Here is a 14181-nt window from a genome sequence, read left to right on the forward strand (position 1 = left end):
ACACGCTACGACGGTTATTTAAATCAGGTTGCACGTTCCCCTAGTTTGTAAAAACGCTAGTTGCCACTAATATTAATCGATTAAACAATTATGGATTTAATTGACTAATTTGGTAGGAGATTAATAAGTCACATTGAACATCGGGCCCTTGACATCCAATTAACAAAATAATCCTATGTAAATTCAAGTAGACAATGTGCAAATATTAACAAATTAAGGAACACATGAAAATTAATTGGATATCACAGATATTCGGGACTGCATCGTCGCGTTCATCCTTGACTAGATGAAAACCTTAGCCACGCCGCATAAGAAAATCTCCACATAATTTAATTGAATTCCAAGACATCACGTTTTTCACTAAATAATCAAGAAAAAACTGTTTCTCTTTTTTTTTCTCCGAAACGATAAGTGATTTTATATCATAATATAAACTTTACAAAATCAAGCAAAGGCTCGATAACTAAGTACAACCAGTGCACAATGACACTAAGGAATCACAAATTCTTCATCTTGAATGATATTCAACGCATAAGCGCTAATCCTATTACTTAAAAAAACTGTTTCTCCAGTCGGGACTATTGTGAAAAGGTATGGAAACAGCTATGGAAAATGAGGAATAAGCATAAGCAAAAGTTGTTTTTATGGAGGTGCTTACACCAAACATTACCAGGAAGAGAAACCATTTTTAGAAGAATTGGGAAAGGTGACCTGATATGCAAAACATGTGGGGACAACAGTGAGACAATAGAACACATTTTCTTCCATTGCAGAAAGGCAACACTGATATGGCAAATGGCTCCATTATAGTGGGATGGACTGACGGAATATACAAGTGATTTCAGAAGGTGGTGGACCATGCTGATGGAGGTGAAGAGCCGTAAGGATGGAATGCAACATATAGCATTGACTGTGGAAATTTTGTGGCAAATCTGGAAAGCAAGGAATGAAGTTGAATTTGAAGAGAAACATAAGCATCCCATGACAGTAATTACCAAAGCTGTAAAGGAGTGGGAGGAATTCCAAAAAGCCCAACAGATAGAGCAGCAGCTGAGCATCTCAGAAACAGAGACAACAGAAGTCCAGGATGAAATGGTGGGGGAGAGTGACAATATGCGGACCATATCTATTGCAGTTGGCCAACATACTGAAGGGCAGAATATGGGCATTGGCATCACAGTACAAAACACTCAAAGCCAGATATGTGCGGCTTGGGCATTGAAGGAGAGGAGCACTGGTTCTGTTACGTTGGATTATTTTGTGGCGCTACAACTAGCTCTATGCAAGATAATGGCACAAGGTTGGCAGTACATTAAGATTCTACTAGCATGCTCTCAGGTGTTACAATTGCTAAAATGTCAAGCTTCAAGGGACATGTGTATGGCAGGCCACCTGGAGGACATAAGACACATCAGTTCTTTGTTTAGGAGATGCTCTTTTGATAGCCTGCCTGTTGAAGGTAATAGCATATGTAAGAGATTAAGTAAGCTAGCAATGCACTTTCACTTTGATGAGGAGATTCTAGACCCTCTGTGTCTTAGTACACTTTTGTAAAGTCCAAATTGAACTCTTGCTCATATATTGTACTATCCTTTTATTTGCAATAAAATTTCTATCGTTTCTGGAAAAAAAAAAAAAGTTGGGACTATTGTCGAACAAAAGGAAAGCACCGAAAAGGCCGCACGAAAAACACTCCCTAATCTAAAACAATGACTAACTGGCTCGTGGTCTCCACCGAATTGAGAAAAGAGTACAAAAGGTACGGCTCTGCCGAATTCCCTCTTTTCCGTTTCCTATTGCTAGTAGAACTCCCTGTACAAGTCAACTACCAAATACTAAAGACTACGCATCAGCAAACGAAAAAGGGGCCTCCTTGTAGCACTACGTGGGGCCCGACTGGTAGCTCCGTTGGAGGCTTCTAGCGTATGGAGCCTTTGTCCTCAAGATGGTCTCTCTTTTTTTTTTCATACTTTTCTGCTCCACTTTCTAAAATTAAGTAATATACCAAATATAAGTATATATTAACAATTAAAGTAAAATTTAGCAAGGATAAAAGGGAAAAATTAATAATAAAATTACTAACAATTAACACCCTATCAGTGCCAATAAAGTGCTTTTAGAAAAATTTTATAGACATTTTAGAACATGCCTATCATGTATTCAATTTAATTCACATTTTATTTCATTTTAAAATCGTATTTATATTTACTTAAAACCTAAGGGACCATATTGATTGAAACTCCAAATCTTAGGGATAAAAAGTGCAAAGTCATAAGTTTTGACTAACCATATTTTAATTTTGACCAACCATATTTTAATTTTGACCGTTACTTGCATAAAATTGGAAATTTTGGAGGCCAAATTTGTTTTGGTCGAAATATTATGTACCAATTTAGAATATGAGCCAAATTTTGAGAACCAAAACTACATTTTTTTTCTTTATTTAAAGATTAGGAAAATCTTTAAGTTCCTGTCATGAATATTGACTTAAATAGTAAAAACTTCTATTATATGCATAATTTATCATATTTTAACATTTGTGTACGTATGTATGTATATAATGTATGTATATACCAACACACACACAATATATATATATATATAATAAACGAAAGTGCGTATAAAGGAGAAAAGTCTCAAAATCAAGCAAAAGCCAAGCACGGAATACTACTGAAACTAACAAAATACAAAACTAAACAACTAGCTAAATTCAGAAACTGTCTGGTTGATCATATTCTATACAATGCTCAGTTGTCCATTCTCTTTACTGCGTTCCATGATAGTATTAACATCAATCATGATATTATTCCTCAATCCCACTTCCGCAGGCCTGCTGATATTCCTCAGTACCACTTCTGACTTCAGTTTGTTTGGTTTCATTAACTTATCATTCTGCTGCCGAAGATTGACTTATAATTCTTCAGACTTCAGTTTTTGATATTTATGTTGCTTACAACATTTTCTGCGCAGAGCATGTAATCAAGAGTTGGCAAGCCACAGAGTTTATTTGGTAATTCCAAGGGTGATCAATTTCTTAAGAATGTTACTCTGCTAGATGCATGAGTTAACGCATTACTTCTGCCTCTAGGAAATCAATAAAAGTTCTTGACAAACACAAAATAAAATAACAAGAAAAAAAATCAAAACATTCAAATTTATGTGGTGCAGAATTTTACTGTAAAGATGAAGAACGTAAAACCTTAGGAAAATATTTCTAGACCTACAAGCACTATAACAAGCAATACAAGAGAAGAAGTAATGAGCACAATAAAAATGTTCTGGAAACTCTTCACCAAGTAGCCCTACAGCAGCCCGTGACGAAGGGCAGCCAATGGAGTAACCTGTCTCTGTCGATACGTATTATGACTCATTAAATGCTGCTATATTTTGGTTATAGACTATTAAAACTCCCAGGTCTCTGTCGAAAAGATTGACTTAGATACTCCTGCTAACATTTTCTTCCTTCTTTGCCATAATATATATTACCGCCTAAGATTGACTTGAAGCTTATAGGCACAGCAGCTATATGATCAATGAACCATGTGATTACGAAACATGGAGCTTATAATATATATCTTTTTTTTTTAGACTGAGAGGTATCCAGATCTGGGCAGAATCACCTAAGGGGGCAGACTACTCCTCCCAGGTTGTGAGAGCTCGCCCCAAGAATCACAGCACGATAGAATTCGAGAGTCGAAACTGAGACCTGTTCCTAAAGAGGAGACTATGGAAATCGTCTGAGCTGCCGGAGGGCTTATGATATATAGCTACCTCATGACTTTTCTGGCAAATATCAAGGGTTAATATATAAAACGGGCAGCTTCTGGTATAGAAGCATATAAATAAAATAGCGAGTGATCGATCCCTTTCTTTTAGTAATCTGTGATTCGTTTAATATAAAGTCAGACTTGCTATTTGCATGAGACACCAGGCAACACAATGGGATATATACTGATAGTTTTAGCCTTATGGATGATCAGTGCATGTTTTATCATCTCATTAATCTCTATGTATATCTATGCAGTCATAAACTAAGGATTTAGAACTGCTTCTAATTGTGTATGGCTTTCCACTCTTTGCCCATAAAAACATTTTATCAGTGGAAAAATAATCAGACAAACATTTATAACGTTTTCTTGATTTATAGGATTTCTTTGGCTGTGAAACGGATATGTATAAAAAGATGGTCAAAAAATAAAAAAAAATGATTGAAAAATATATTTATGATGTAATAAAAATTTCTATTGCAAATAAAGTTCAATCCAAAGTCATTTTGATTAAGATGACAATCTTACACTACAAATTATTCCCAGTACAAACATTTGAACAAATACTACTGATAAAGCAACGCGTGAAACATAATGCACTCATATTTTTTGGCTTCCAACAAGAAGACTAGGACAATACGATAATCTAAAATTTGAGATTTTCTTGAAAAGTAGGGATTGCACAAAGTGGAACAGCTTTCCTCAAGGTGACACCAAATTCCTCTTCCATGTCTAGCTTCTCTTGAGTTGTCCCTTCCGGTAGTTTCCACTTAAATGCTTGAATAATGGAAGCCAACATCAAATTGACCATCCTAATAGCCAATGGCATTCCTGGGCAAATTCTTCTTCCAGCCCCAAATGGTATGTATTCAAAATCCTTCCCTTTGTAACCAGAGTCAGACCCTAAAAATCTCTCAGGCATAAAAGATATGGGATTTTTCCAGTGATTTGGATCTCTAGCAATCGCCCATGCGTTGACTAAAACTTGGCTGTTTTCAGGTATGGTGAAGCCAAAAATTTGAGTATCCTTGTTAGCTTTGTATGGTAATAGTAGAGGAGCAGCAGGATGGAGTCTCATGGTCTCTTTCACAACAGATTGTAGATATGGAAGTAAATCAATGTCTGATTCCTTCACTGATCTTTCAAAACCAATTTTTTGGATTATTTCTTCTCTTGCTTTTTCCATGGCTTCAGGTTTTCGCAGCAGTTCGGCCATTGCCCATTCAGTAGTTATTGCAGATGTGTCACTTCCAGCAATAAACAAGTCCTATCATTGTTGAATTCATTAATCAAATTGTCTGATAAACGGATATGAGAATGATAAATGCCTATACTGGCCAGTAGAGTCTGACAATTCGTCAAATTTGGTTGGGGGTTGAGTGTTTGCATTTAGTTCTACTCTTTTTTTTTTTTCCTTTTCTTTTAGTAGGGCATGAGTAGGAGATAAAATAAGTGGAGAAGAACTGACAACTTTAATTCTTAGAATCTCAACTTTAGTTATTAGACAAAATATTTCTCCTATTACTATTAATTATTAGTCTTCGTTTTTGGCGAATTACATGTGTCAATGATGTTCAACACTCAAGAGGTCATTTGAAATCCCTGTTAATTTTACCATACCTTAATGGCGTTGCACATATTTTGGGGGATTTTTGTTGCTATTGTCAAAATCAATTTATGAATGCTCTAATATGTTTTAGGATAATGCTACATTCCCTTTTGGATATGGAACTCATGATTTTAATCCACTTACATCTTGCCACGTCATTTAGTGATTTAAACTCTTGAAATAATCTAAAAATTGATAGCTCTTATTCCATATTCAATGATGAATTTAATTTCATCGGTACAATATTCTAAAGCAATATAGAACTTCCCTATGTTTTATTATGATCTACTCCCTCCCTTTTTTTATAACTGACGTTTAAGGTTTTGCACACCAATTAAGAAAAGTTTTTCATTGCTTAAATCTGTACACTAATTTCCTTTTGTACCCTCATTAATTATCCAATTCACCCATGTTTTCTCTCACTAGAGTACTAAATGGTGCTGTTTTACTAGGCCAAAAGCAATGCAAACTTACTCCCACCAAACTAGGAGTAGTAATTAAGAATCCTGTATTGGAAAAGAGAGATAAAAGGATAAAATTGTGAAAAAATAATTAATACTGTATGGGGATAATAAAACGACGGATAAAAGTACACTAGAGCAAATTTCTTAAACGTCAGTTATAAAAAAAAGGAGGGAGTATATGTTAAGAAGGTGGAGATCACAATAAGTGTGTGCTTCATAGGAGTAGGTGGGCGGTATCTTCATTTATTAGCTTTCGGATTTTCCTCAATTTAGAAGTATTATTATGACTCATCACATGTCACTATATTTGCTTACAGCCTTACAGTGTTATAACTCTTAATTAGCTCCTGTATAAAAATAAATAAATAAAGGGTTTTCTAACAAGTGTCCATAGAGCACTCTTTAACACACCTACATTGCATCCAATTTATCATATACATATACATACTAATAATTACTACTTTCTCTTATATTTATATACTTTTCTTAATTAATCCCCTTGCATTTATACATTTTCTCTAATTAATCTTATATTTTCAAAAATTTAACACCTGAAATATAACTTAACGTTATTTACAAACATCCGCTAGACAGACCGATAAATAAATAAACAAATAAACACTTCTAGTCCCGACACGATCGACCTAAATAATTTAGTAATTCAATTATATGTTTCCACCGTCTTTACCGACATATAATTTGCTACCTAAGGTTGACTTTTAAATTAGCTATTGCAGCTTATGACACGCGGAGTTTTTAAAAAATTATCTAGTTCCCGAGTCTTTTGGGCAAAACGTGCAATCAAGGTTTTTATTCTAAGGTGCAATCAAGAGTTTGTTGTGATAAAATCTTCTTCTTCTCCTACAAAAACCTGAAATAGAATCTTGTGTGATACCTAAACAGTCAAAGAATTGCTATAATTGCATCATAATCAGACACGTCTTGGCATGGTGCAGCACAGGTAACAGAATTGAGATAGTGATTGTTTAAGCCTATTTGTACTATCTTATAGCCAGACTAATGTTTCCGGATTGGGGAGTAAACCAAATGAAATTTCGGTTCACGGTTCGAGCTCGGTTCAAAAGCTTAATTTTTTCAAAAAATTTATTTTAGTATTGACTATGTTGGATGAAATTGAAATATTTAAAAGAAAAAAATAGTGAAAATCGGTTGAACCATTAGTTTTTATTGATTTTGACCAAAATCAATCAGTTCTTGATTAGATTTAACTAGCTCGATTAACTTTTCGAGTTTGATAAGTTTAACTGATCAAATCGGCCATCGTTACCCCCTTTTTAAAAAATGATGTAAACTCCCCACAACTGCCCCACACATTAGTTTAATCGCTCAATTGTGTTTGTGAAATGTGTCTATCATTGTGAAGACAGAAAGTAAACGAAACAAATACATCCAAATAAAGAAGACAAGTCAAAAGTTTTCTTGTTCCTCTCTTTCTTCTATGTAATAAGTTTCCACACAATTTGGTTCTTCCTTCTTCACCTATTAAAAATGATAGTATGATAAAAGAAGGAAGGAAGAGCAAGGAAAAACCGAGGAAGCTAAAAATGGGACCTATAAGTGAAAACAGTGGAATTTCTACTCTTATGTAAGAAATCATTCTATGAAAAGTCAAGTTTCACTTTGGATGCTTGTCGTACGTCAGTGATCCTCGAACCAAGGAGTCACGATTTTTGACGCGGCTATAAAACTGATTAGGTGAAGCATCATCATGAAATGAATACACAAATTTTAAGGTCGGGAAAAAAAAAAAAGAGAGATTCTAAAAATAGTCCTTGACGCAATTTCCAAGTTCATTGGAGTCCTTCACAGCTTAATCTGAACCTTCACATCTATACCTAAGTCTCAAGGGTTGAGCACTAAATTATTACAGATATTAGCAAGTACAAAAAAAGAATTCTTGTTTGACTTTAGATAATATTGTAGAGATCACCAAGAATGATTTGGTCCATTTCTATAATTTTTCCTTATACCGTCGTAGTAATCAAATGGTGTTTGTTAGTTCCAAGGACACGATTGATTTTAAAGATCTCAAAGTCCAATATTTTCATTAAAACAACTATGATTATGCTATGGGTTATACATGTTATATCAATAACAGAAAAACTTACCAGAATCAATGGCTTGATAGTTTCACGATTAAATCCAGACCCCTCTTCTTCGCACTGATCAAGAAGCACATCCAAGAAATCATCTTTCCTGCTCTCCCCCAGCTTCCTAGCCTCCAATCTTTTCGCAATGACTTCATCAAATATTTGATGCAATCTTAGATAAGAAGGCCTAATATGGCGTTTCACTCCTTGAAGATCAAACATCTTTATCAGTGGAAAATAATCCGACAGATTCGGCTTTCCTGCATCCTCCATGATCCTCCAAACTAAGTCCTTAAACTCCTGAGCAGTTTCAAACTCTGGATCCACCATGTCAATGGAAAAAATTGTGTTCGACATCAAGTTAAGCGTGGTGGCAAAGGCAGCACGACCTATATCAACCGGTGCACCCCGTGCAGAATGTTTCTTGAAGTGCAGCACGAGTTCTTCAACTTTTTTGTGCCTCAGGTGTTGAAGGGAGTCTAATCTTTGGGTGGTGAACATTTGCGTGCTGCATATACGTCTGCGGTTGCGCCACCGCTGGTCGCCAGGGACCCATGCTAGAGTGGCTTGAGGGTTAGGCTGTGCGGTGATCACATCAGGGACAGATCGGTCAGAGAAGATTTGTTCTTGTTTCTGGAGGATTTCTTTGGCTGCTTCAGGTGAAGAAGCTACTATGGCCGTGATGGAACCAAGTTTCAGAGTCATGATTGGGCCATGAATTTTGGCTAAGGCAGCTAGTGATTGGTTTGGTCGAGATCCGAGTTCAAGAAGGGAACCAATTATGGGAAGCCCTTTTGGACCTGGTGGGGTGTTCTTTGGGGCTGAGGAACCATGTAGAAATGGTTTGAGGATGATTAGAAAGAGAGGTATGCAGAAAAGAAGAATGTATAGCTCCATTCTCTGTTTTCAGTTCTCCCCAATTTGGTTGTGCTTGATTGCACTGTGCAGTAAACTCATGTACGAGTGCCTCCTATTTATAGCAGGAAAGTTTCAGTGACTTGATAATACAGGCTGATTATTTAATCTTTGTGGGGTACATTAGCTACAATAATATGTTTTGTTTACAGATTTTACCGAGTGCTCAAATGGACATCCATTGTTAGTGTTAGTTTCACGAGTAAATTGGTCTGAAAGATAGATAAAGAGCGGTTAATATGTAAGTAAGGGTTCGAAACCTAATGACTTAAATTTTTGGGTCAGACTTGGGTTCCTAACTTATATATTGGGCTCTTTGGTGGACTCTCTCGATGCGTTTCCCCCTATCAAATTGATATTAGAATTTCAGGTTGCTAGACTAAGTTACTCGTGGGCAAGTGGATTCTTCTCAGAATTGGACCGGTGAAAATTCTCTTCTTGATGGTGGACCAAGAAATTTGGTTGGTGTTAGACCAAGGAATCAAAGGTTGGAAGGGGTCGAGAATGCAGTTTGGATGTTAAAAAAGAGTGGGTCCATATTTGGGAGAAAATGTAATCTTAGATGATAAGGTGGGATTACATTGAGTATTAAAGTGGATTCGAAGAAGGGTTTGTAAATTTGGATTTAATGTGAGAGGTTACTCATAAAGGGGGAGATTTGTTAGATTCATCAATAAAAGATTGTGTCCCACATTGATCCGCGAGATAGAGAAAAAACAGTTAATATATAAGTAAAGGTCCGAAACCTAATGGCTTAAGTTTTTGGGTCAAAATTGAATTCTTGACTTACATATTGGGTTCTTTGATAAATTTTCTCGAGGTGTTTCCCCTGTCAGTTAGTACAACTAATCTACAAATTACATGTACAAATTTGTATTTATAGCCCTTTCAGTTTTCATTTAAACACCTTCCCGATAAAATGAAACTTTTTAAATGAACTAACAATTAATGTCCCTGCTAACGATTATCCAAAAAATAATAATAATAACATAGTGAAGGGGGAAAAGTGAAAATAACATAGTCCTAATCGCTTTTTGGGCTTTAATAATTAGTATATTGACATGGAAAAATGAAGGAAAGGGAATACAGAAAAGACAACGTACTTGAAGTTTTGTATGCACATGCAACATTTGTCATAACTATTGTAGAATTGATTAGAAATACTAATAGTTAATGGAGCTTTGCCCATCAAATGGGCTGATAGTACATGTAAACACGCACAAAACCACAGGAAAAGGTGATGTTTTAAAACTCGGATCAGTGATTGACCCGATTGGGCCTCCGATTCACGATTTTACTGGTTCAACAGTCGGGTCAATTGTTCAGAATTTTTTATTTTAAAAAATTTAAAAGATCTGAAAAATCATCGTCTCCCTAGCAAGTGATGACTGCCCTTGCATAAAATCTTACCGGATCCCAAGTTCTCCAAGTTCACCACGTCACCCACATAAAAGACTTAAAAACATTTTTGCACACATTAAATTCAAAAATATTATCTTCCTAAAAATTTAAAATAAAACTTTTAAATCCCCTAAAAAAATTTGTAGATAGCATGAAATTTCACATAGACACTATAATTTTTTCCAACCACAAAAATAGTAAAATTCACATCGATAGACTGTAATTTTCTCCAACCATAAAAAATGAAAACTTCAAATAAACAAACAAGAAATTCCAAATCAAGATAAGAAACTTCCAATCCATCCCAAAAAAAGAGAAAGGAAACAAATTGAAAACAAATATAAAAACTTCAAACGAAAATGGAGTGCAAAAAAAATCAACATATACAAAAGAAAGAAAAGAAAAGAATGCTTCAAAGTATTGAACTAGAAAAGGTGGAAGAAAACATCAACAAATTAAACATAAGAGGTGGATTAAAAATGGTAAAAGAAAAGAGGAGAAAGTGTAGATTTGAAGATTAAAAAGAAAAAAGAGTGGAGTGAGGATGAGAATAGGGATTTGATTAAACAATAATGGATGTGAGAGACTGGAGAGAGATTAGGAAAATTAAAGTGACGGCTAATGCAATGGTTAGGGTTTGCAGTGTGGATAAAATAGATGTAGAAATTATTTGGTATGACCAACAATCAAAGGAAGCTTTGCTGCATTGGCTTGCACGTTTGACTTCCAAGCAAGGATCAACACCAGCAAAGGATTGTGCTTTTTTCAATACTTAAAAACAGATTAAGAGCAAAATTGAAAATCAAGAATGATTGGTTCAATCGATTTTACCAGTTTTGACTGATTTATTTGTTATTTCGGGACTTAATATAGAACCAAATTAGTGTCATGACCTATTCGCAATTCAATCGATCAAACTGACCATTCCAATCTGATACTGAAAACACTGGGAAAAGGTTGTCCCCACAATTTATCTCTATCTGTCCTTTTACGTTTGTCTAGAAAAGTATCAAACGATTTTAATAATTTAAGACACCTATGGATGTGGATGTAATAGTAAAGACTAAGGCACCGATGTAAAAGTAAAGAATAAGGCACCGTTTGGATTGAAGGAAAAAGAAGGAATAGGAAGGAGAGGATTCTAATGGAAAAAATAAATGAAAGAAAGGAGAGTAGATAAATCCATAAGGAAAAGAAACTATCACGCATTAGTTACATTTTTATCCATAATTTAAAAATCCAATTTGTAAATACATAATAGGTTTTTTTTTTATGAAATTTTAAAATTAATCTTGATATTCTTTTCCTCCATTTCCGCCCACTTTTGGATGGAAAGTAAGCTATGTTAGCTAACAAAAAAAATTCAAACTTATCCCTCCCTTTTCCTCCCAATCCTTTCTTTTCCCTCTTCAAAAATCAATCCAAACATCAAAAGTTTTATCCCTCCATTTCCTTTCCTTTCCTTCCCATTCCCCAAAACAAACAGTGCCTATAACTCAAAGTGCACCATTGGTTCAAGAAAGAATTTGTTGCAAGAATGTATAGAACTCTTCCCTATTTCCAAATGATCCAACAGGCAATCGGAAATGGCATCAAATACTTTAATTGCTAAAAGAAGGCCCGCCCCCCTTTTACCTATATCTGTAGCTAAGTCCAGTACTTACATTTGTATCGGGCTGAAGGAACAAGGTATCTAGGAACTTATGCAGTACACATGGATACAGAAAACCCTTTAACTTTGATCTGCATTCCTTTGGTTTGGATGCATAAGTTTGTTATATCTGAGGAGAGGAAAGTATAGACGCACATGGTTGAACTTCAGAGAAAGGTTATGGGAGGTTACGTGTTGAAAATTTATTAAAAATTTGAGTTGGATCGAAAATCAATTAAAGACAATTAAGTGTTGCCATGAAAGAACAAGGGCAAAGAGGAAAAGAGAGTTCATGGGAGTTTATTATGTTTTATACTATAATACTCGTAAACATCGTAGCTGGCAAGTTATACAACCATATATCGTTTCGGAAAAAAAAAAAAGTTATGCAAATTATTTCCAGTACCAACTACTATTGCTGATAAAGCGTTATTGTCCAAATGGGCAAAAAACAAACGTGTAAAGCATAATGCACCAAATATTCTTTCAATACCAAAACTAGAACGTATATATATTATAATCTAAAGTCTAAAAGGATTTTCTTCAAAAATAGGGATAACACAAATTGAAACAGCTTTCCTCAAGGTTACACCAAATTGCTCATCCATGTCCAACTTCTCCCAAGTTGTTCTTTCAGGCAACATCTACCTAAATGCTTAAAGAAATAAGCTGACATTCAAATTAACCATTATGATAGCCACACTCCAAGTTAGATTTTTCATCCAGCACCAAATGGTATGTACTTAAAACTTAGCTTTTTTAGATATGTCAAAACCAATTTTTGAGTATCCTTTTTAGGTTTGTATGGTAATATTAATACTAATAGAGTTGCAGTTGGATCAAGTCTTATGATCTCCTTTGATCAATTTTTTAGTATCCTTATTATTAGGTTTGTATGGCAATAATAGAGGTGTAGTTGGATTGAGACTTATGATCTCCTTTGAATTGATCTGTCAAAACTAATTTTTTTGATTAATTTCGTCTCTTGCCTTTTCGCCTGGCTTTAGGTTTGGGAAGAAGTTCAGCAAATTGCCCCATCAGCTGTTATTGATGTATCACTTCTAGCAATAAAAAACTGATCATAATAGATACTCAAATTGAATGAAAATGGACATGAAAATGACACGGAATGTATTTCATACTTTGGAAGGTAAAGTATTCAAAAATATATCTTAAGGACTAAAGTGAAAGTTTGTCTATTATTTTAAGGATCCACAGTGAAATTTAGCATAGTCAAAATGACTTAAACCCTATTTGATAACCCAATTCAACAATTAAACTTAATGGATTCAGATTTTATTATGTTCAGATGCGTTTGATAACCAAAAATTGAATATCTGAATTAATTAAGTGGCACTGAATTTTCTAAGCAAAACTTGCTTCTAAAAATAAGTGATAAGCTATTCACTTATCACTGAATGTGATATACACTCAAATGTATTTGATTTGATACTTAACAATCCAATAATTTAATGAATTCAGATTTCAATTTTCAGACTTCAGTTTTATCAAATACACCCTTAAATAGATTTAAAAAATTAACGAATTCTATATTTACTAGCTAATAGAGTGTGACAAATTGGTTGGAAATACAGTTTTGCATTTAGCACTATTTGTTTTGGTTTTTTGCAATTTAGAACTCCTAACTACCAATTAGGGGGAAAAAAAAAGAAAGAAAGGATAAAAAAAACTCATTAAGTCCAAGTCAGGCTGTTACAAAAATCGGCTCAAATAGTTAAATACTTTTTTGGTAGGAAAATAGTTAATACTTCAATTATATGTTTCCACTGTCTTTACCCTCATATGATTTGCTGCCTAAGGTTGACTTTAGGATTAAGCCATGGCATGGCATTGGCAGCTATATTTTTAATCATGTGCTTATGACACATGGAGCTTTTAAAAATTATCTAGCTGGATACATTTTTGGGCTAACACATGCAATCAAGATTTTTATTCTGAGGTGCAATCAAGAATTAATGTGATAAAATCATGTCCTTCTGCTACAAAAACATGAAAGAGCAACTAATCCATACCTTCCATTGATCTGCTGATCATACTTAAAAACTCAAACATTTGCTATAGTTGCATGTCTAATCAGACATTAAGCATGGTGCACTCCGCGTAACCCAAATGAGATACTCATTTTCTAAACATTTGACTGTCAAAGTTTATTCATTCCTTTCTTCTTTTTAACAAGTTCCCATTTCCTTTGGTTTATTCTTCTTTTGCTGTTATAACAAGGGTTTGGCTAGCGGGTGCCTAC

General features: G+C 34.6%; 2 protein-coding genes across 2 annotated transcripts; one reads left to right on the plus strand and one right to left on the minus strand.

Moving 5' to 3' along the window:
• Window positions 1–858: 858 nt before the first annotated feature.
• On the plus strand, window positions 859–1554 carry LOC113780118. Its single transcript, XM_027325936.1, has one exon. The coding sequence runs from the start codon at window positions 859–861 to the stop codon at window positions 1552–1554; it is 696 nt and encodes a 231-aa protein (XP_027181737.1).
• A 2697-nt stretch (window positions 1555–4251) lies between these two features.
• LOC113779681 (geraniol 8-hydroxylase-like) lies at window positions 4252–8886 on the minus strand. The gene is made up of 2 exons (XM_027325363.1): window positions 7970–8886; window positions 4252–5034 (listed from the first exon to the last, which is right to left on the minus strand). The coding sequence occupies exons 1-2, from the start codon at window positions 8846–8848 to the stop codon at window positions 4414–4416; spliced, it is 1500 nt and encodes a 499-aa protein (XP_027181164.1). The 5' UTR covers window positions 8849–8886; the 3' UTR covers window positions 4252–4413.
• Window positions 8887–14181: the final 5295 nt, after the last annotated feature.

The sequence above is a fragment of the Coffea eugenioides genome, chromosome 8 (assembly GCF_003713205.1).
Source record: "Coffea eugenioides isolate CCC68of chromosome 8, Ceug_1.0, whole genome shotgun sequence".
Lineage (NCBI taxonomy): Eukaryota > Viridiplantae > Streptophyta > Magnoliopsida > Gentianales > Rubiaceae > Coffea > Coffea eugenioides.